At 34.3% G+C, this 24,559-nt stretch overlaps 1 protein-coding gene across 1 annotated transcript in view; it reads left to right on the forward strand.

Annotated features, from left to right (window-relative positions):
• Positions 1-24,559, forward strand: part of rho-5 (rhomboid-5) — a 205,789-nt gene that overhangs the window by 168,364 nt on the left and 12,866 nt on the right. Inside the window, exons 5-8 of the mRNA XM_077440515.1 lie at positions 10,420-10,640; positions 15,134-15,343; positions 17,642-17,855; positions 19,720-19,926. Coding sequence (XP_077296641.1) covers positions 10,420-10,640; positions 15,134-15,343; positions 17,642-17,855; positions 19,720-19,926 — 852 coding nt within the window. The remainder of the gene's footprint in view (positions 1-10,419; positions 10,641-15,133; positions 15,344-17,641; positions 17,856-19,719; positions 19,927-24,559) is intronic.

Consider the following 24,559-nt stretch of genomic DNA (forward strand, 5'->3'; position numbering starts at 1 on the left):
TAAACCCTTAGAGCACTTTCTCAAATATGAATGTACCTGGGCAAGTACCACGTACATCCTTAAATTCAGTGCACGTGACACGATATCAACTAGCACGATACGCTTATGCCGTTCACCATCTTTACGACACATAAAACGTTTATTTGCCCACGCAAAACACGGCAAAAGTCCAAAGGTACGTAGGGAATACGTACTGCGTCTTCAGATCGTGACTTTTTTTCGCTTTTACAATTTTCTCAGTACAAACTGTGATGTACATACATAAATGCCATTTTCAAGTGATGGATGGGTACTTTAAAACTTGTATGTGACTTGGAGTTTTCACGCTTGGCTTGCTTAATGTCCGAGTGTCGAGCTTACCTTTCATATTTCACGTACTGCTTTGAAATGCATTTTCAGTATTGCACTTCACGCTATCAATGTGTGTATGTATGCTCGTTATGCATATAGTTTTCTCGCCTGATTGACGTGAATTTAACGTCTCAGTTATAATACTGTGGACGAATGAGTAATGTATGCATGTATGTATGTCTCTTCGGAAGCGCTTTTCCTTGATTCGGAACTGCACATTGTTAATGTAGCAAGTTTCAGACTTGTTCTAGGCGTGGGTGAACGTCCTTTCCCTCAAAGTTGCTATTCATCATTTTGAAAGTTAGGCCACTATGATATGGATTATTCTTCATTATTGTAAACACACTCAATGGTGCCTCTTTTATCTGGAATTGACATCACAAAAAAATACAACCTGTCGCAAAATGATTCCAGCTTGATTGGAAAGCTATATGTGTCTATTCCCTTCACGCAAACAGACTGACTAATACTGTCGTTTCCGTATTTAAAAATATTTTTCGGAAAAGCTTAGTATGCATTGTACGTACTGAAGGCATCTTATGTTGCACACATTTCGGATTTGGACGGCACATTGAAGATGTGATCAAGGGTTACAAATATAATATGTTGGGTTTCGTAAACCTTCCCAGAGTAGTTGTGCTTCGAATCCTATATGATTCTCTCTTACGAAACATTCTTGAATATTTTTCTATGATATGGAACCTTAATGATAGAGTCCATTGCCTTAGATTTGAAAGAGTGCATGGGAGATTTCTCAAAAATACTTAATATGATAATTTACGGTCGCTATCCTTGACTCTATCCTAGGTTCTACCTGCTGGGAGCACTAGATTATTTTATAATTAACCAGCAGCATGGACTATTGGTTATATTATACTTTCGAGCATAGTGGTCACGGGTTCGAGTCCCACTAGAATCCCGCTGCTGGCCAGACCTTGGTTTGTGACTCCAGGTCGATCGTTTCTTATCAGAGTTTGCCAATTTTTCTGATTTTCATTGTAGCGGTTCCAATAAAATTGACATTTTCTTTCATTTCCTTTCCCATCTCTCTTACTAATCTCAAGTTATTCAGCGTCTTGAGGTTTGCCAGTTTGATTATAAAATGCTGCAAAAATGTCTCCATACATGTCCCTGTGGATGTTTGCATGAATTCGCATTGTATAAAAATGCTTATGTATATTGATTGTATTGTATCTGTTTAAGTGCACTTCGTCCCTTTGGAGTGATGTTCATGTTCTGTGAAATAAAAAAAAAATTCCTCGAGTCACGACGTAGAGTATATCTCGTAAAAAAATTTTAACAAATTACTGGTTGATTTATTTTATTTTATTTTATTGTCACAATCAATACACACTCGCCATTACAGATTTGCTCCAATGCGACGGGTGTACGTTAATGAAATACATAAACAATCAGAAATCAGAAATACAGTAATACATACATATAGAATCAGAATATATATGTAGAATATAACAATTAATCAGAAATAATAATCATAGTGACATCTATGGATTTCAGATTACTGTGTATAATTAATACAAATTATACACAGGCAGATTTTTGTGACAACAGGATTAGATTTTTTAATACCAATTTTCAGGAACCGTTTCAGCAATGATCAGATAAAATTGGCAAACTCTGATAGAGAAACGATCGATTTGGAGTCACAAAACCCCCAAATCTAACCAGCAGTGGCGAGGACACGAACCTATGACCTCAGTGATGCTAAATATATACGCTATCACTAAGCCAAACTGCTGGTGTGCAATTTGGTGTGCAATCTTCGAGTTCTTGCAGAATTGAGCTTCAATCCTCCTAACCGACTCACAGTACGTAGTAGGTTCTACGACAAAATGTCCCCGGACAAAACGGCGAACGACACAACGTGCCCGACAAAATGATAGCGCGACACAATGTCTACGTACAAAATGTTAACGCGACAAAATGTCTATTGCCTAAATGATAACGCGACATAATATCTACGAACAAAATGATAACTCGACAATATTACATTCATATGTACAAAAACGAATTTTTTAACGAAAAAAACTCAAGAATTCAGTATAACGTGTAGTGACAAATATCTATACAAGTCCTTTGACATTTTAATAAATATGTAAATATTAGATAAACCAGTCTAATCGAAATTTATTCATAAATAACAAACTATCATAAAAACTTTTGAATTTTTTGTGCTAATAGGAAGACAATGATTTTTTTCACTATTTTTGTTGTTAGTCTTTAGTCGGCGTGATTTTCTTTCTTCTTTTGAGTACACTAAAATAAAATTGTTGATTTTTATAAATATTTTTTGCTGTGTCAATTGTAAATGCTTTATACAATCAACAGAGTTACATAATATTAGAGTATGATCAATGTATTTACGTTCGTTGTTCGTTGTCAATAAGTTGTTAAAAGTACCACAATGATCTTAAAGATTTTGAAATATGTAATCAACGTTATTTATACGTAAATAAAAAAAACCTTTAAATTTTATTGTTAGACTCTCAAATACACATATTTCAATGACTTGTATTAACTTGTTGCACGACTACTTACTTAAGTATAATATTTCTTAAGTATATATTTTGAAAATTTCACTTATTTTGTTTTAAAAGTTAATTGCTCGTACTATCGCGCTTATTCTCGGACATTTTTATTGTTGTACATTTTGAAAACGTTGCACACACGCACACGTTGGCTTTATAGTGGTGCTCTATGAAAATTTCGCACATTTTGCGCCTCGTAATGGCAAGCTGACGCAAGCAATTAATGCCATTCATAATTACCCGTGACACACACGATTAAATATAGGCTTTATAAGGGAGACAGGGGGGTGGCGGAAGCCCCATTCTCTATAATATCCTCGAAATTCCATCAAATAGTACACACATATATGATAAGATACATGTACATATGTTAGTACAAACATGTACATGTATAAAAGACAGAACACATTTAGTGTATTTTCCGAGCTCTAAACGAATTCAACGTTAACTTCGTTTATACGCAACACTTCGGAATAGTATATTTAAATTATGTCCCTACGCGAAATTGTTATTGTATTATAACATTAATTTCGGCACGACCATGGCCCGTTCTCCGTTTTTGTCCCAATACGAAGTTTCGACGTTAAGCTTATTATTATGGAGCTTTCGGCTGGAAGCTCGCTCGACACAAAAGCGGCCAAAACTTCAAACACATATACATGTACATTGTACAATATTATTAGACTTTAAAATGTGACCTTTCCTTAGTGCTAGTGCGGTTGTTTTCAGCCTAGAGTAACTTTCGACTAATTTTTAACGAGAGACGAACATAATTGGCATCCAAAAAGAGGTGTGATTAAAGATCTAAAAAATAGAAGTGAGCAATAATGAAAGTAAATGAAGCCAATTTTTAAATTTAAATAAATTTTTCAAACATTTATTTAAATTTAATCTATCTTTAAATAATTCTAGACGAGAACATTCGTTAAGTTGGACTCAAAACAATGTAAAGTGATTATTCTGTAGTCATATTAAAATATACATACATACATAAATCTCGCATCAAACGTCATATCATCTGAAAATGTTATCAGCTGCAGACTTGAATCTAATTTATTATACGTCTTTTGAACTGACAGTTCTAAACGCAAACTTGCTTTAGCTTTCAATTACAGCTTCAATTTTTAAGGCATAAAGCTGTTGTGTGATCCATTTCATATCTGAATTTTTACAAAGATTGATCTTCACTGATTTTTACATTATCTTTAAACGAGGTACCAAAGATGAAGTTTTTTGATCTTGATATTTTTACTGATTTGTACTCTATATCGATCACTTTATTTTTATGTAAAGATAAAGGTTCAGCTCCCATAAATCATAAAGCTTGCTGCTTTATACTAGACTAAAATTCGTTTAAATAGTAATTCTATAGTTAACTATAAATATTAGTTTATTCCAATACAGTTCAAGCCGGCAACTGTATATAAATAGTAGTACAAAAAATATTCTCTAGTACATTCTTTATGGACACGTTCATATATTTCGTAATGTGTACGTGGCGTACCTGAAACAGCAGTAGCCGACACGATCTATGCATTCATATTATACAGTACATGTCACCGAAACGTATCAAGCAAAACCGGTTACTTTTGGCCACTCTTGAATCACTTTGACGTGACGTCATAGTGGCGAGTGCAATCGTACTAACAAAAATCTGCTATGTACATATAAATATTTTCTAAATCGTCATATTGTGACAACATTGATTCGACGATACAATGCAAACAATATTGCACCATATAGTCACGCTCTTTAATGTATATTTGAATTGATTTTGCCTTGTATTCACCTAAATAAATCGTGAACGTACCGAATACGAGCGGCGGTGTATAGTATGAATAAACGTAGTTTTTTTTCCGTACAGTGTTGTGCCGAGCTGTTGACGTGCAGTGTTGGATAGTATAAAAGTACCTTAAAATTTTATGAGAACGCATATATGTTTATTAATGAGAAAGCATATACGCATATATCAACGCGTATACATATATGTTTGTATGTTGCAATGAATTAAAGATCCAAAGTTTGAGTGTGTATGTTCATTTTATTGCATACACAATCAATCCTAAATACTGGTCAAATGTTATTGGGTCAATTATGAACGGTAATAATAACAAAGTGGGCGAGTTATTAAACAGAGTGGCAAAACGGTACGTGTAAGTTATGTGGAACAATTAAGTGAAACGTATGTTTCTCCAGCAGAATTTCTCAAACTTTGTGCATTATGTGCAGTCGAAGTCGGATCATTGCACCCAATAAAATGCATGCATTGCGATGCGAGACGGTGCAGTGCAGAGGGGAAATTGGGGTCCTCCGGCAACTTGCTGCATTAACCTAAAATTAAATTGAATCGATTCCGGCACTCGAGGAAAGTTTTCTCGTTAATTTAATCCCAATTTGAAAATTTACGTGCAACGCTGTGATAATAAACTCGACTGGCGATTCTTTAAAAAATCTATATTCACTTTTGAATACTGAATTTTGTTTCAACTTCGTGTATCTTTTTTTTAACGATTTAAGAAGTCTATTCATGCTCTCCAGCACTGCAAGGTAAAAACCCGGCACAGCAGTTAACGGAGAAGATGATTTATATTTATACTACATATACAGCAGCGCACTTACAGCCAAGTTTTAGCCGAAATATTGCTTGCATCGTATCGGTGAGTCAACATACTCACAAAATGACGTTTCTGAAAGTATTCATATATCTACACATGGCAGCACTTAAATTGGAAATGACGTCACGTCATGCGTGAATATTTCCACAGTGGCTAAAAAACCGGTTCTGCTTGATGCGTTACGGTGACATGTGTATAATAATGTAGCACTGCCGTGTAGATGGGTTTCCGAGATCGAAATGAAAGACGCAGTGTAGATGTAGTTCATTGTTCTGGATCTCTCAGCCTACCAGCTCCGAATGTAGCACGGAACAAAACCGTACTCAACGTTCATTGGTCGATGGGTCGCGAGACCTTATTGGCCGTTGTTTACAGCTTGTTCATATGTTGAGGCATTTTTGGCGCGAATTCGAGATCAGGTAACAGTCGGCTACTGCTGTTACGTCTACGCCACGTACACGTTATGGAACATATAAATTTGTCCATATTAAATGTACTAAAGAATACCTTTCGTACTGCTGTTTTCGGTCTGTGCTGTGCCAGTATGAACAGACATACATATTTACACAAAATATATAATGATATTCATCGAGTAGAAATGCAAATCATTCATGCAACTATCGTCGACATTTAGTGGTTGAATTTCGATGATCACGAACTACGTAGTGGCTTCGGTATTTTGTTGAAGTATTCAATTTCGACATTTCAGTGTAGTTTTGGATGCTTCAATATGAATTTCATTTCAATCTAACATCTAAACGACAATGGACGAGTTGTATTATCAAATTGTAGAGACATTTTGGGAAAATGTATATTAAATGTATATATGTACATATGTAGTATATATATGTATGTATATATTTTATATTGGATGTTCAAAATAGTTTTTCGATTAAAGCGAATGTTGCTTCATTGTACGAGCCCACGCGTTACCTTTTTGAACTGAAAGGTTGTATAAATATTTTGAAAGGATTGTTATAATACTGAATAAATTTAATCAAAACACTTAAGTATTAAACATTGATTTCATTAATTGATTAGTCTCGTTTATTGTTATCGCTCACCGATTGCCAATGAAGTATTCGACGCCTTAATGTCTATGCATCGATTTTGTTCGTCGAATTTTCTCCGTTTTCTTTTCGTTTTGCGCTTTTGCTTTCGGCAAAACCTTGGAAAGGATCTCGTTTCGGGGATATAAGGAATCGTTTAGATGGCGAGACGTCGGTTTCCCTGTAAATTATCGCTGAATTTTCTCGTTTCATCTCCAATACAAACGTCTTACACTCACTTAAACCCGTAAAGTAATGGTTATCCCGGATCCCCTAGGTTTATCGGCTGGTCCAATTCGCAAAGACACACCGTTGTCACACATCAGAACCGCAAAAAAGGTCATCTTAACCATGTGGACCTTCTTCTAAATCTGAAATTTATAAATTGAAGTCAACGAACCCGTCGCATTAAATGCGACGTCATTCGCTGTTATTATTATCTTAAATTTAAAAAAAAAAGTAAGCAAACTGGGGTGTGTCTTTAGATGGTTGGGAGATCTGGGAAAGCTTTTTTTTTAATTTTGTCATGATGGGAAGTCGGTGGGGCTCCTAGTACACGTCTTCCCGTATTCCTGATTAAATTATACGTTTAATTTATCACGAGCTAAGGGAAGCGAACGTGAATTTTCCTTATTTCGTATATATGCATGTACTACCGGTCCAAAAGCCAGAATATATTAATTTTCTGGATCTCTATGCGTATTTCGTACACATTTGAATCCCCGCTCTTCAGGGTCTTCCTTTTATGTGTTTTTATTACGCATCATATATCGTTCGCTTCGAGTCGGACGTGTAATCCAATAACGTGAATCTTTTATTCAACATCCGTAACGTATGCAAAAACTCCAAAGTCATTATAACACGTATGCAACTTTTTTCGTATTCATTTTTAATAATGTGTCACGACAATTGAGGTACGCTTGTAAAATTTTGCCCGTCTTTTTCGGCTTCGTTACAATCGTTACCCTAATACTTACGAATCGTATTATTCTAACCTTACATAATATAATTTGGATGGGTTTGTTTTATGTTTAAATATTAAAGTAACGATCCCGGTTTGTATCAGGTCAAAGCAAATTCCACCGGAGATTCCATCAACAATTCATTCGGAAAATTTTCTGGCAGTCTGTTTAGGAGTAGTCTGTCTGTTCGTATCTCCGTCACATATAATCAAAGTGTTCGTTATATTGTTGTAAGGATTTATTTATACATACATATGTATTTTTCTACTATACATACATAGGTACCATGACAGGCTGCCCCAAGGCGACACTTATTATTAAATTATTTATTACACAAGTACTAAACATTACAATACAGTTATTATTATATAATACAATAGCGTCATCTATGGAAAAATAGCTATAATCAACAAATTCGATATACCTAAATAGGTAGGCATATTTTTACGAATTTTTGAGAAATAAATTTGAAATCATATTTCAGTGAGGATAGGTTGCCATTTTGTTTGGGACCGTTTAAACGCTGAAATCAGATAAATTGGCAAACTCTAATAGCAAACGATCGACCTAGAGTCACCTCAAATTTATTGGGATGTCCGTCACTTGAATGACGGCTGTAGTATATATGTATACGTACATACATATTGAACTTACATAAATGATCCCAAAATAATGAAATACGTAATTGATATCTCTACCACTTTCACATAATTTTTTCATTCAGAAGATATTTCCGTAAATTTCGACACTTCATGCCGATTACTTCCATTACCTACTAGTAGCATTTGGCTTAGAAATGAATCCCAAAAGATATTTGAAATAATATTTGAAATATTATTTCTTTGCTTTAATATTTGAAAGAAAAAATGATGGAGATTGGCTCACTAAGAGAGATACTTACCGTAACCTTAACTTTTGGTACCAACATCTTAGCCTCAAATGCCGCAACAATTTATATATATTTCGGGAATTTAAACTATTGTGATTGTGCTTTGTTATAGTTGTTTTTATTTGTATTGCGTTGGTCCTTCCCAGGATCAAGTAGTATTATGTATGTACATAAGTCTGAGTGATCGATCAGACGGGATCAAAAGGGTCGCAGCCCCGATTTTCGGGACTTAATTTGCCGGTTCAATCAAGGATGCTCACTTATGAATCTCCTGTCCTGTGCCGATATCGACCCAAGCGATAACCCTTTATTAAAACAATTTATTGTTACAGTGTCTATCTCAATCTTTGGGAGAGTTTTTTTGCTCCCATAACTTTTTTTTTCATTTATTTGTTAATATTCCGGGCTATCGAAAATTTCCGACTAAACGCTTAATGCGCACTCATCAAAGGGCTTCCGCTTTCCTTTTAACTTTTGTTGCCCTTGAATGTTTCCTTTGAAGGCGACCGGCCAACGCCAGAATTAAATAATATTCCTTTTTCGGCGAAGGGGTGAAATTAAAGAATGAAAAAAATAAAATAACAAGAGCCGGAGAGATGCGATACTTTCTTCCTTTGAAAGGGCGATTTCGAAGCGGATGCTGGCTATTTTCGTTAGGCGAAATAATTAAAAGATCTCTTTCCTTATAAATTTTGGTAATCGCAATAATTTTTTTCACGCGAAATATCCCCGTTAATTTCGCACTCCTCAAAAGAACTAATTACTTTGATACACGCGCAACGGTGTCAAGGATATTTTTCAGCTATTAAAATGTCCGTGTAAACCTTGTCATTCTTTGTGTACCATGCACAAGTCGTATAAAAGCTTAAAGAAATAATAACCTGTCACCGGATTAATTATGTAATAAATTTTGTTTTAAAAGTATGGTTTAATATAAAATATTTCTTGAAATTCTCAGAACGTATTTCAAGAATATCCCTAGGGAATTCTTTACTTTTTCTTTCCACTCTGCTCAATTTTGATAAAAACAATATTAAATACTCAAAGACTTATATTATATATAAGTACATATGATATTATAAATGCTAACATTACTCAACTTCATTAAAAAATAAAATAAATATGGAAACACTGTCAAACCTAAATGTTAGGTTTGACAGAGATTCCAAAATGTTAGTGTAAAATATCTTCGAAATTACTTCAGTGGTGAGTTTTGCATGGATCGCGACAGTATTGTAAATTAGGCGTGCTAGCATTTTTTACAAAAGCTATCTTAACAAAACACTTGTCGCGTACTTCTCTGTGTGACTTTACCTTGATGGTAAAAACATCGCACGGTATGGGCGCGCTCGTAGTTTCCAGTTGTGATGGGCGTATCTCCATGTCAGTACTAATTCGTTTGATCTTATTATTTCGACAAGTTCCTTCTACATTTCTTCAAATATGTACCTTTATCGATCAAATCTATGTCAATACAAGGATGAAATATCACCAAAAACACTCCAGGGGGGATTTTTAGGTTTGGATCCCAACTGTATAGACAGCAAAACTATCTAAAAAAACACTTGTCGCGTACTTCTTTGTGTGTACCTTAATGTTAAGAACTCACTTAATCGTACAGCTTTCTAGCTGTAATGAGCGTATGTAATTGTTAATTGTATGTACGTTCTTATTATTTCGACTAGTTTTTCTACATTTCTTCAAATACGGGAATCACCATTTTCGACCACTGTCAAACTTACACGAAAAACTCCAAGGTTGATTTTTTCCCTATATCGCGACTATAGATTAAGCGTGCTTACGTTTTTACTTTATTTTTTTATGTGCAAAACTATTTAAAAAAACAACACGTTCCGCCTACCACTCTGTGTGTCACTTTTATTTTTGTGTGGGTGCACTTTTATTTTTCCCAAATTTTATAAAACTGGATGATATAGAAACACCTTTTTACGATTATTACATAGACATGGATGCTAAATTTTTTTTTTTTTTTTTGACTTTCAGGCTTTATCGAAACATAAACCGCGGAATAGACTTAGCGGAAAGCAGTGGTCGAGAAGTTACATGCCGAACGACGACGGAAGTTCGATGGGCGACACCGACGACGCCGATGGTTTACCAGCCCTGCCTGCACCCAGCACCTTTCAGGCCGTCGAAGACGACAACTTCTTCGAACCGGATCCAGATGACATCGCCGTCGAAGGACCACAACCATCTCCCAGAATGTCAGTATAAGATATTATCCAATTCATACGACGATAATTCGTGGCACTCCGATATTATCGGAAACCCAATGACCCAATTCCCGGAACCGTTCCTGGTGTTTGAATAATGAAAAATGTTTCCGTTCCCGAGGCGTCGCGTCGCTCGCGGGGGCGATATATTTTAAGGTTTTCCTTCCCCTATTCGCCAACTGCCATATGTGCTTAATGTCTTCGTCTATCTGGAAACTTTCTCCTTCTCGAATAATATCATTTCGCCGTTTAAATTTTTATGTATTCGCCGTGGAAAACGGAGGGGCACAATGGCGCGTTGATACGCAGTCTAGATGGATAAGCGTAGTTCGAATCACCATTACAGTCGGATCATTTCCATTATTCATGCGATCTCAGACTTTACCCCCGGAGGGAAAAACTTAACCGTTTGATTCCGTCATACGCGAAAACGCTTTTTCCACTTAAACGATTGAATATTCTAAAAGTTTTCCTTGCCCTCTCCCTCGACTGATCCCTGCAGGATAGAAACGTTTTCGTGTCTCTATTCGTGGTAAATAAATCAATCACATCCTTGATCTGAACAGTTCGTCTGAATAATCAATGAGATTTTTCTACTATCATTCATTTTAGCGGCGATCGTACGTAAGACGAAAATTATACATACAACTCCTGAAAATTATTCAATCTGTAATTTCAATAACATTTTCATGGAGAAGATGTATATATGTATGTATCATTAACATCTACTCGGTTATTAGAATATAATAGATTTTCATAAAAAAATAAATTAAGCGCTTAATTCTGTAAACTAATACATATCTACCTTTTGCGTAAAACATTGTTTTTCTTCCCAAAAAATATTTGGTCGTATTGTTTTACAAAATACATATTATTATACTAGGTATCAGAGTAGGCTTCGTTTTGTCACAAAAACAAATTTGATTCCATTGGTATTACACAATCTCAAGTTTTTTCTTTGAAATGTAGAATAAACATAAATTAGCTTGCGTTTATTTTTTTTAAATAATATTAATTTAGGTTTGGTAAATAATTTATATTTTGGGTGTAATGTGACCTTATTGATAGATCATTGAAATCAATATATATAGTTTATATTATTACTAGTGTTTTTACCCGGCTTCGCTCGGTATTTGTAATATAAATCGCTTAAACATGACCAATCTAATAGTAAACATCTTATAAAATTTATTAGAATAGTTTAATTTTATTTAAATTTATTTGAATATTCATTTGTTTTTCTACGAACCAACAATAGTTTCATACAAAGTCTCTTTCGAAATTATATATTAGATTAACTGATTAATAAATAATCGAGGACTTAAATATAAAAATTGTAGGTAGACTCACGCCACTTTCAACAATAATAGTCGTACAATAATTATTCACAGAAAACTTATTTTGTTCATACAATCAGGATATTATACTATTTTGATTTTGTTTTTTTATTGATTTACAAAAGGACATCCATGCAAGGGCAGATCATCCCGAGGAGCGCTGGGGCGGTAAAACCCCCGAAAAAAATTAACAAATTTATATCAATATATTAGCAAAAAAAATGTGATTTTCACAACAAAATGAGTGGATATTTTTAAGTATAAAGTTTTATATATAAGTAATATATATTTATATATAGTAAGTTTTGCGTATTCCACACTAATGAAACATATTTTAAGACAATAGGAGCCTGGTGCATCAACGATCTATTTCGTGTGGTGCGTTTTGCTTGGCGCTCCAATTGAAAAATTCTCCATACGAAGTGTAATACAAAAAGCGATGAAAGAGAAAGAGAACACTCTAGTGTTCTCGGCATAAATATATTTTCATACCAAATGAACAACAAGCGAATGAAACATAGAATAGCCTTGTAAAAAAAGCTTATATATGTACATAGATCAGCGCTCCAAAATTTTGCGATCGGTTTTGAAGATCTCCGATCCCCCAGTGTTATTGCATTTTCCTTAAAGTAGTAAGTTAGCGCCTTTGCTTGTGAAAGAGTTTTACTAGAAATACTTTTTCGTCTTAATTTTTTTCAAAATTGGACTTACGCCACTTTTAAATATAGCGGCTCATATGTACATATAATTTAGTATCATAGACTATTTTGCTATAATTTAATGTATATAATTTTTTTTTTATAAATGTTATTTATTATTCTTCAAATGTTTCCGCTTCAAATCGATGTAGTCAAATATTCAACACCTTTAAAAAAAACCAAACGTCACCACTGTGGTCTTAAGCAGTATTCACGTATGAAAGTTCTTTTCAGTGCTTTTCTCGGAGTTTGCCGTGAAAATTCCGCGAAAGTGCGCTAGTTTTCCAACTTTTACGACATGTCGCGCAAGAAGAAAGAATAAGTAGAGGAGTGGGTAGAGGATGTTGGGTTGGTCCTCGACGAGACCGCTATTTTCCGACATGAAAAACATTTACACTGAAATCCGTATAACGGATATTGATACGTGAAGGAGTATTTTCATTTTGCTTTCTATGGAAATTTAATATGCTTCCTACGAAGTCAATCGTGACACAAATTTAGTACAACGTTGAAAAAGCACGACATTTGTGAATAACAATGTATGCCATATTACGTTATTTCTTAGAATTTCTCGTTTAGCAAGTAATTGCTATTAATTAAAAGATTCTTTGAATCATGTTGTATTTTGTAACGTCATATTCTTTAATACATTTATTTTTTCAATGTTGTTTTCGTATAAATTCGATTTGATTAAAAATATATAGATATCACATTTATTATTATACATACATATGTACTTACATGTATTTGCATTCGCTATGTATCATTATATATGTATGTACATATAATAGATTGATAGTAAATTTCGTAAACACAACGCACAATTTCATTAGTCATAGTCGACCGAATTAATAGTTGATTAATGTAAATTGATTAATTGAATTGTGGCTTGTGTGAATCTATCTCCTTCCCCATTTTGCTATGCCTGTGTAATATAATATGTGTATGTTTATGTAAATATAAATATATGTACATATATCACTCAAAGAATGAGACAACACAAAAATGTTTTTAATACACAAACAGTGTTTGCAAAAGGAAATTTTCGTCAAAGAGATTAAAATTTCTTGGAAATCACATCCGAAACACATAAAATCCTACGCTTATGTTTATTTAGCATATTTATGCATGTATGTATGTACATACATATAATACACATACTCCGCTTCTAGTAAAACATTTCATTCTCGTTTATCAAACTAATGAGCTCGTACTTTATAAGGCTTTTAATGAAAACACGCCAAACTATCAGAGTTATTGAAGCCTCCGGATTTCAGAACGAATTCTATTAAAAGTTTCAGCTGCCCTCTTTCAAAAAACTTATGTATGTATACCGGGTTGACACGATACAATTACACTCATACCGAGCATGCTATTTTGGTCACTCGGATGATACTCGTAGCGTGGCATCGTCCGATTGACCAAATCAGTGAACTCGGTCTGAGTGCACTCGTATCGTATCAACCCGATATTACAAAGTATTTACATCGAATAAATTAATATGCGTGTTTTCAACAGCCCAGAAATGAGAAATGCTTACATACATACATACATATGTAAAATGTGCATACATATATAATACATATACTCAATAAATTGGGTGTCGATTTCACTTAACAAAAAATAAATGTAAATTGGAACATTTTTCGTTTATTTAATGATAAATCTTTTAAAATACACGGTACATAGTTATATGTATGTATGTAGATTCAAAGTATGTAGTTTCGCTTGTCTTTAAAATTCATTTATTCCATCCAATTAGTTAAATTAAATGTAATAAATATTAAATAATAATACAAGGTTCAAGCCCTGGGTTGACCTCGATTGAAGAGAATTTATTCGGAGGATTTCTACAGTGCTAGTCAGATTTGGATATTTCCAAGTCAATCGTTTCCCATCAGGGTTTGCCAATTCATCTGATTTCATTGTCGAAATGGTTCCTCATCAAATTGTCAAAACATCACCAGTATTTGAATACGATTTCAAATTTATAATCTATAAATGTATATATATATACCCAAGTTTAATACCATAGGTGTCGCTCAGAGGACACACTAAATGGTAATCATGGGAAAAAAATAAATTATAAAAAAAATAATTATAATATCATTTATAGATAGTTAATAAATAAAATTAAATAATAATTTTTATATGACTGTACTCAAATTCTCGATAGAATTCACTCGAATCGAAAGACGAATGTCCTTTGTAAGAGTTCAACTTATTTTTATTGAATTGCCCGCCTACATATATGTATTTATTTTACAATCGAAATATCATATTGGGCTTTTAAGTGAAGCATTCTATAATATTTCTGAGACAATCGCCCTTTCGAATAAAATTTATCCCCCCCCCCTCTTATATTTCATCAAAGTGCTGTACTTGTATGTATGTATATTAAAACGAGCAAGAAAATTTCATTAATATGTTTATTTTTCATTAATTTCAGTAGTCGACAAGTGGACGTATCCGCGGAAGTTGTCGACGGCGGCGGAGCTGATCCAAGAATAGGATGGCAAAGGTCACCTAGGGCTCCTGAAGGAGTCGGAGGAGTCGCAGTAGGCGGTGGTAGGAGGATATCAGACGCACTTCTGGATCGTCTCGCTGACAACTCCGACAGGCGCCAATACGGCATGGGAATCGTAGGAAAAATTAGCGGGTATACTATAATAATGTTTATATGTATTTGCCGAAATCGTTTTGTACAATTCGGACGATCGACACCGAGCTCCAGTGCGCAGAGCGTACTGCGCACAATACGGGTTGCGCCCGCCCATATATCCCATAAATGCTTGCGCAATGAGCATACATATGTATTCGTTGAATTTCAACCGGCAAAACACCAATATCAAACAATATATGTATATCCAAAGCAATTCTAGTAGGCATACATCTTAATATTCCCCATGAATTAGCCTGTTAGCTATTTATCCGAGCGTTCCCTCGAGTTGTGTTTCTCGATCTCACAACGGAGCACTACAAAGTTTAACGTCTGTCTTCGTTCGTCTCATCGGTGTACAATTACTGGGGATGCTGGCAAGACTGAACCGTTCGTCGGTTGTTTACCTCTCCCTGGTTGATCATGTGGAATGGCGTTGATTAAACTACATAGACACAATGTCTCCCTCTCTCTCTCGGCGATGTTGGGTCTTTATCCGAAGTTACTCAATAACGTCAACTCTTATCGGCCATATTGAGACTTGCTCATTTTTCGCCAATCGACCGAAGCTAATTACACATTTCAGATCGGTTATGGGTAAAATTTAACACTCAAAGAATGGGAAACAATTTTTCGTTACGTTCGTTTCATCCCCTGCCAATGTTCAACTTCATTTTCCGAATAATAATAATATCTTTCACTGAACTACATATTTTTCCCAATCGAACGTATCGGAGTGTTTCATTCGCCACGAATTCTGAGAATTTTCTCATGTATTGTGCGTATACAATATACTTATATGGATGTGAGAATAATATCCATTACTTTCGAGAATTTTGGTGTAATCAAAAATACATCCATTTCGAATGTCGAATTATTATTGCGCGAAAGCGTTTTGTACTCTCTCCTTTGTAAGACGGATTCTGTCGTCGAAATACGCTGTTTCTAAATCTTTTCAAATCCACGCTATTGAGAAAAAAACCAATAAGAAATGTATTGTAAATCGCAAATCTTATACTAATGTTTATATTTATGTGTGTTAGCAATATACAGTTTATTTTTATTCAAAAAAATGGTATATTATGTTCACAGAGCGTACATCGTTTAATAGATAAAGTGATCAAATACTCGGAAACCTTTATTTCGAACAATAAAACGAGAGATATGTACATATGTCTCTTGTATTGGTAGAGTCTGTCGTAGCATCTGTAGCTACGACACATTTCATCGCCAATTTGAGACCAATCTCTAAATTAATAGCCACCTTTGATAACGAATTCCAAGAAAGGCAAAAATATCGCAAATATTTTTTAATTACTATATGTGACAGTTCGTTTTTTAATTTAATTAAATAATGTCTAATAGCATCGCCGAGGTAACATTGAAGATTTGGTAATTAATTAAAGATGTTTTCATTTTAATTTAAGTTTTCGGGTGCTTGTTTTGTCCTGTTTGGAGTCATCTATATATGAGCCGTTATATTTGAAAGTGGCGGAGGTCCAATTTTCAGTTCCAAAAATATTATTTCTGTTTGATTTAATTCACAATTTGTTATCACTTTTCTTAATTCGATATGTCCAGAATCTCGGAAAGGCAGAATAAACGTATTAAAGACCACCAGTATTTTTAAATATTGAATTTTTTGCGAAATATTTCTCGAAATGCAGAAAAGTGTACTTATGCCACTTTCAGATATAACGGCTCATCTGTATATTATATTTTAACTATCATATTATTGAAACGTATATGTATTTGAAAGGCAAGTATGGCGAATTTTGACGTGATCGAAGCTCGTTCAAACTTATTACGATGCAATGCATAAAATAAATTAGGTCGCGACCACCATTGTTGGTAATTCTAATACGTTAATGGTCGCACGAATGTATATTTGTACACACATATCTATGTAGTGTATACAAATATACTATACCACTATACGTATAATATTATATTATACGTATAGTGGTTTTATAAATGACGAACTGTGGCGAACTTTGCCCACAAATCAATATCGCCTCCCGCAAAACCTTCGTTTTTATATTATATATTTATGTATATGTGTATGTATTTTGTGTATATAAAAAAATAAATAAAAGCGAAACTATACTGTCAAAAAGAGTCTTTTTCGATGGAAATGATAAAAGATTGTGCGCCTCGGTGGCATAGCACACTGTATGAAAAATTTCGTATTCAATTTTGAACCGAATGAAATTGGTCCGTTTTTTTTATTCTTCCGATCGATTTTTTTCTGATGTGTTTTTAAATTGAAATATAACATTTTGTGATGTGTGATTTCAGAAGATCGACGCGCAAATCGATAGCACAGCAGGAGCGCGTGAAGCAACAGCTGGACGATATGACGGATTATAGGCCTTATTTCACTTATTGGGTGTCGATAGCCCAAACGCTCATACTGATCTTCGCTCTGTTCTGTTACGGACTCGGACCAATCGGATTGGACAGAACAAGGCGTTCCGGTCAAGTTTTAGTCACCAGCTTGAGCTTACAACAGGTCAATATTGCTTCCCGTTATTGTGGTATCTTATAAGGCGTAGACATACTGATTCGTACAGCACGGCATGTCTAAGGATGAAAACACACAGTGATGCACGTGGCACGTGGTTTTTTTTAGATACTTTTAAACATGCGAAAAAAATGGGCCGTGCTTTGCACGTATTCATGGAACGCCCAACACGCCCCGCCCCAAAATGACCCTCTCGAGTGTTTTCGGTAAAATTGTAATTGTATAGAAATGTAAGAGACCGCTCACAGTGGGGAGCCATGCACATGACATGCCGTTCTTCCCTGTGCGTTTTCGTCCAAAATAAACTTCAGTTGTGAATATGCGTGTCTTCATGTCATTATTAATTCGTACGATCTCATTATTTCTCCTACATTTCTTCAAATATGTGAATCGCCGTTATCAATCACTGTCAAACCTATGTCAATACAAGAATAGAATGTCTATGCATTAAAAATGAAGCAGATCATTGAGTTTATTATGAATAATCATAGTTTAAAATTATGCTGTAAATTGCATTCATCTTATCCAATCTAATAACCTATACCCAAACTTCTATCTCACTTGCTGACATTCTCAAATCGTATGAATCTTTACAAGAACCATAAATGGAAAAATTCAGAATCTGGCCTGACTCGTCTCGCCTAGTATTTAAAATATTCCCATTTGGCCTCTGTCTTCAAAATTTTGGAAATTCTTGGACAGTTCCTGCTTTCCGTCATTGATAAAGATACTTCTTATCGACTTCTTATTGATGCATCGACTTTTCACTGTAATATTTGTATAAAGTTTGTGTTAAGTAGCTTATTTTTCCATTTTCTATTTTTAGAATAAAACTACGTAGTGCGTGGGATGAGATAAGTTTTAGGTCGCACGGACCCTCATTGTTCTCTAGGGAGATTAATCTATACGTAGTCTTGATGATTTGAAAAATTCATTATTTTTGGCCTTGTTCTTTTATCTCTTAGTAGAGGTTTATTTAAATGTAGTTTATAATCTATTATTTTTTTTGCATATATTTACATATGTATTATACTAAATATTTCCGGCTTTTACTATTTAATGCCACCGTCCACACTCAGGAGTGAGTTGTAATAAAATACGAAAATTAGAATTTTTGAATGAGGATGTGACTTTTGCTTTAAGCTGTGTTAGATGCATCTCCCGTACTGTGTTGTTAGTGGTTAGCTTCTAATTAAAGAGAGAGAGAGATAGAGACAAAGTCCACATAAAGTTTCATTAGTTCTGTATACATTGTCAAACCCTTGGGCTATATACATACATACGTTTATACCGAACTATGAATTATGTATATAAAAAGTTGCGTGTAATTAACAGGCTGGAGTGACCCTAATCCTCTTCCTGGCAACTATCGATTATCCCGATAGGTACATGGGTAGCCATTTCTGGCTTAACCTGATTCCGTCTCGGAGAAGCTTATCTACCGAGGCTTGTCACTTTTAATATTTTATTACACCGCCGCTTCATCGTCGGATATTATTAATCGTCTTTTTAGACGATTTACTTGTTTTAACGAGCGCTCCCTCAACATCAGCATTAACTATGATGGAAAAAAATAAAAATCTATAATATTTACGCTACGAATTTTAAGTGCGTAATTGCCCTCGAACCGGACGGGAATTGTTAATGACGTTTTAATAGGAGAGATTAGCCACTTCAACCGTTCTGCACTTTGAAGATAAGGATGTAAATGCGAGGAACGGTTGAAGGATGGTAGGGGCAGGGGTCTGAATAAGTTTCCCGAGGAAATTATACCGTGTTTATCTCCGGCGGCCGCTTTTATATTCCCGGTACAGAGATCAAAAGTGCAAGTTTGCGTAATTTTTCCCCGCAGGTCGAGTACCAAGAGCCGGCAAATTTTTGGTTGGGTCCGAGAGCGGCAGATCTCATACACTTGGGCGCCAAGTTTGCGCCGTGCATGAGAAGGGACGCCAGGATACTCAGGGAGGTCGCCCAGGGCCAGCAAAGGGAGAGGGACACTGCTTGCTGCATCAGAAACGATGACTCTGGCTGTGTCCAGTCCAGCAAGGCTGACTGTTCGGTAAGAATTCATTTACATTTTTTCATATACATACATATAAGAGGCATTTTGGTCAGTACTGTCATCATTAGTCACCGGAGCCTGAGGGGGCCGTATATTGTTCAAAGGTTGTAAATGCATTGTTAAAGGTTAGCCGAACAATGGATAGCACTGTGACTATCCTACCTCTAGTCATCATCAACTGTTTCGAAGGGTTTCCGGAAAATTTCCAACAATGTGCTTCTTAATCTCTTTTTAATGGAATATTTACATACATATATGAAAATATGTATAAAGTTCTTTGGTCTCATTGACAGATCTGAGTATTGAATATCAACTCGCTCTGAAAAGCAATAGTCATTTCAGAGCAATATATGTATATAACTAGCAACATACATAGCTCAGTGGTAATTACGTAATTTAATGTAACTGATTGGACATGGGTTCATTCCTAAATAAATAAATAAAAAAAAATTCCCTAGCCCATTGTTGCTGGCCAGACCTTGAATATATGTACATATATGTACATAGGTCGATCGTTTTGTATCCGAGTTTATTGAAACCAATTTATCCGATTTTACTGAAACGGTTCCACCAAATTGGCAAAACTTTCCTGTTTTTTGCAAATTTGGGTTTATTCAATCTCGAATTTGCTGATATTAGCCACCAGAATGGCTTGGTGGTTGCGCTTTGCCTAGCACCGAGAGGCGCTGGATTCGATCCCGTGAGTTGACCTCGATTGAAAAGAATTTATTCTGAGTATATCTGTAATGCTGCTGGTCAGACTTGGATATTCGATCGATTCCTATCACAGTTTTCCAATTTTCCTGATTTCATTGTTAAAACGGTGCCTCGATTCAATTGGCTAAAAACCTTCCTACCTACTGTATAACCACTATTTGGGTATGATTAATGTACTATAAAATTCATGTACAAGCTAAAATTCATAGATGTCTCGTTAATTTCGAGTTTTCAGTGTCTAGTAATTCAGCGACTTATCTAATAAAAATGCTGCATTGTGTGTTATTGGCCAGGAAGCCGCATTGGGGTTTACCTGTAAGGCCTTCCTATAATTCATATGTATATAATAAAAAAATAATAAATATGCCACTCAAAATATTAGTATTAGCGAATTTTTCCATAGATATCTCTATGATACTGTATAAACATAATTATTTATCGATGGTTGTAATTGGTCAGGAAAATCCATTGGGGTTTACCTATTAGGTCTTCCTGGTGTAAGTGTATAAAAATAAATATGTATATTAATTAGACAGTTAATTTTTTAAGTCAGTCGATCGGTTTTAAAGTTTTGTTCAATTTACAAACATTTTTATTTTTTTGGAAGTTTATGGACTCTATGATTGAGTCCAATAACTATTGGCAATGATAATTGACAAAATTGTAAAATAAAAACACTCTCTGACAATTACTATTGCCAATGATAACTGTCAATGAAAACTTTTTAAATTTTTGAAGTACATACATGTAACGATAAGGGATTTGAAGATGAAAACCTTCTGCACATAACCTGCCAAAGAATTGCACGGTTCGGCGTTAATTAAAACCTAAATAAATGTTTGGAAAGGACTAGCTGGTATTCTATGACCCTGGAACATTCGTTCTTTCGTCTGAAAATAGGTCGAATTTCAGCAGCGGAAAAAGAAAGTATTTCGCGCGTGAAATATGCACAGGTTGAAAAACCTCGCTTTTCCGACCACGCCACTATTGGTCCGCCATATCCGACAGGAAAAACGCTTGAATTTTTCAATGGCTTTTCGCGAACGTAACCGCCTGCTCATAAAATAACATAATACGCTCAACCGTCGACGCTTCAACTCTTCAAAAGGCGATAAATTGACGGCGAGTTTTTAAAACCTCGTTATATATTATACCTATACATATCCGTACGTATTCATTTCGCTACAATTATGACCATGATGTAATAATTTGGCGAGAGTTCAACGGCCGATCTTAGCAAGACACTTTCCCTCTTTGCTACCAGGGAAAACTTTTTTCATTATGTGCGTACGTTCAGGGGCGAATATCGAAAATTTGCAAAAATACTCATCGACCTTTTTACATACATACTTGTGTGAGAGCGCTGGTAAAATTCATCATTTTTCACGACCGTTTTTCCACGCTCTCGCTCGTTCAAATTGTTGCCGAGTCGTTGAATATTATTGAAAATATTCCACAGTACATATTATTATATGTACATCATATTTTCTTTTTTTTGCGCCCTATCTACATATTTATTTGTATCAGACAATCGACTTCAATCGTTTCAGCTTCAAAAATTTGGTTTTTACTTTTCAAAACCAGCAGTACTGATCTACAGTGGTAAACGTGTAATGCTTTCAATTGTGTGGTCACGGATCTTATCCCTGGCTATGTTGCTGGCCTGACCTTGGATATGTGACTCCAAGGTCGATCGTTTCCTATCAGAGTTGGTCATTTTTTCTAATTTCATTGAAACAGTTGCAAAATATTGGCAACCCTGTCCTAAATTCGAGTTTACAGCATCTCGAATTCGCTGATTTATAAAATTTTGCAAATTTGTCCATAGATATCTCTATGATTGTTAATCAATGACTTTAATAATACTAACAATACTTGTGTACAATGTTTGAACATAGATGTCGTGTAAAATAAAATAAATGGGTTTATACCTGTATAAATGAAAATAAAAATAAATAATAAAATGAATGTAGCTCAAAAGAATATATTATAAAGAATTTTAGTTTTGCTTTTATTGCCTAAGAGATTATTAAAACCAATAAGCTAATGATATTTTCAGCCACCATAACCACGGTACCATTTGAAAGTTGAGAGAGATGCTTTATAAGTTGTCCGTTTATTATTATTAAAGTGACTTATAACAACATACAATGTTGTAATGGCACATTTTGATGACCCAAATTAGGACAATTAAAACGTTTTGTTCCTTTTATTTATTGTTTATTACATTTTAGATTTATTGATTGCTTGTTGAATGATTATAATACCTCGAAAAAGATCTATTATTTAAAAAAAAATTTTGCAAGAATGAATTTATTCATTCTTTTACTTTTAAATCTCTCCAGAAAAAGGTTATTTTTTGGCACCTGAATCGTAATGATTTGGCACTCCTCATATGTATAAACACGTTCTCTTACCTGTTGGTTTTATATAAATTACATATACCTAATATCCGAGAGTAAAAGAAAATAATAACGAAAGTTAAAGGCCTTCAAAATGTTTGTAAGTATGAATTTGTGTTGTTTACAGTTCTTATATAATATATTTTTTAAAAAGTGCCTCGTGTGTTCCTAGCATGAGTTATTAAGGTCGAAATTGCCATTAAAGGCACGTGTAGTCCCATCGTTAGACGACGTCGTGTTAACTGTTTTCTGGGATATAAAGGGACTAATCTAGTTAGATTATTTAGCAAAAGGTTAACCAACAAATGTTGTTCAGTTTTGTTGAATGATGCGAACACTTGTATGTACAATATTTTAGTTTTAGGAAAATATTAAACATTATAAATACATATGATGTGTAAAATAAGTGCATAGCTATACGATAATCGTAAATAGAAATATTTTTCATTAGTATGTATACGATGAATTTTATTTAGCCCTCGTCATAAAATGATAGAAAAAACATAGCGATATAAATTTGAGATCTTTCTTTAACACTGCGCATATTATATTATATTGTTAAATAGAATAAATTTTCTTTTGAAATTCTAAGTAAATCTTTATTATTCAAATATATGTATGTGCGTTTTGAATATTTAATTTTACATCTTTACGCCGTTGAGGCGGGCCAATGAATATTTTAACCAAGTCAATATTTATTCGAAAATTTTCAACATTTAAATCTTACACATTTTTAGTATGAAATTCAATACGATTCAAAATAACATTACTAATTAAAATCGGCCATTTGTTCTTCCAATGTAATCGATACTCTCCTATTTATAAAAATACATGCATAATATAATATTTTCATAATTTTATTTGATCTTCTTGAAGTACCCAAGTACAGATAGATTCAACCGGTACATATATTTTTCATATATGTATGTATGTATGTACATACCAGGAAGGCCTAACAGGTAAATCCCAATGCGCCTTCCTGGCCAATTACAAACATCTATATACAATTTTTAGAATAATTTTAACAAATCATCATAGAGACATCTATGGATAAATTTTTGATAAACTTACATTTTCGGTGCATATTTTTTTATATAAATCGTCAAATTTCGAAATGCTGAAAAATTCGGAATTCGCGAGACATTTGTGGAAAAATTTGCAGCATTTTATATACGAATCAGTGAAATTCGAGATGCAGAAAACTCGGAAATTGCGAGAAATGGGCAATGTTTGCCAATTTTTTGGAACCGTTTCAATGAAAATCAGATAATCGAATTAAAAAAATCGTTTTTGAACATATGAATGTTATATTGTCGCGTTATCAGTTTGTTGGTAGATATTATGTAGCGTTATCATTTTGTCAATAGACATTATATCGCGTTCATTTCATCAATTCATCAATATTTTTAAATATCCATAGTATATAATAAATGCAGTACCTCATTTTCAGTCTGCGGTAGGTGGTACTGGTTGAATTTTAATTTTTGCGCATTGCTTAAATTTAAACGGAG

This window comes from Arctopsyche grandis, chromosome 11 (genome assembly GCF_051622035.1).
Source record: "Arctopsyche grandis isolate Sample6627 chromosome 11, ASM5162203v2, whole genome shotgun sequence".
Taxonomy (NCBI): domain Eukaryota; kingdom Metazoa; phylum Arthropoda; class Insecta; order Trichoptera; family Hydropsychidae; genus Arctopsyche; species Arctopsyche grandis.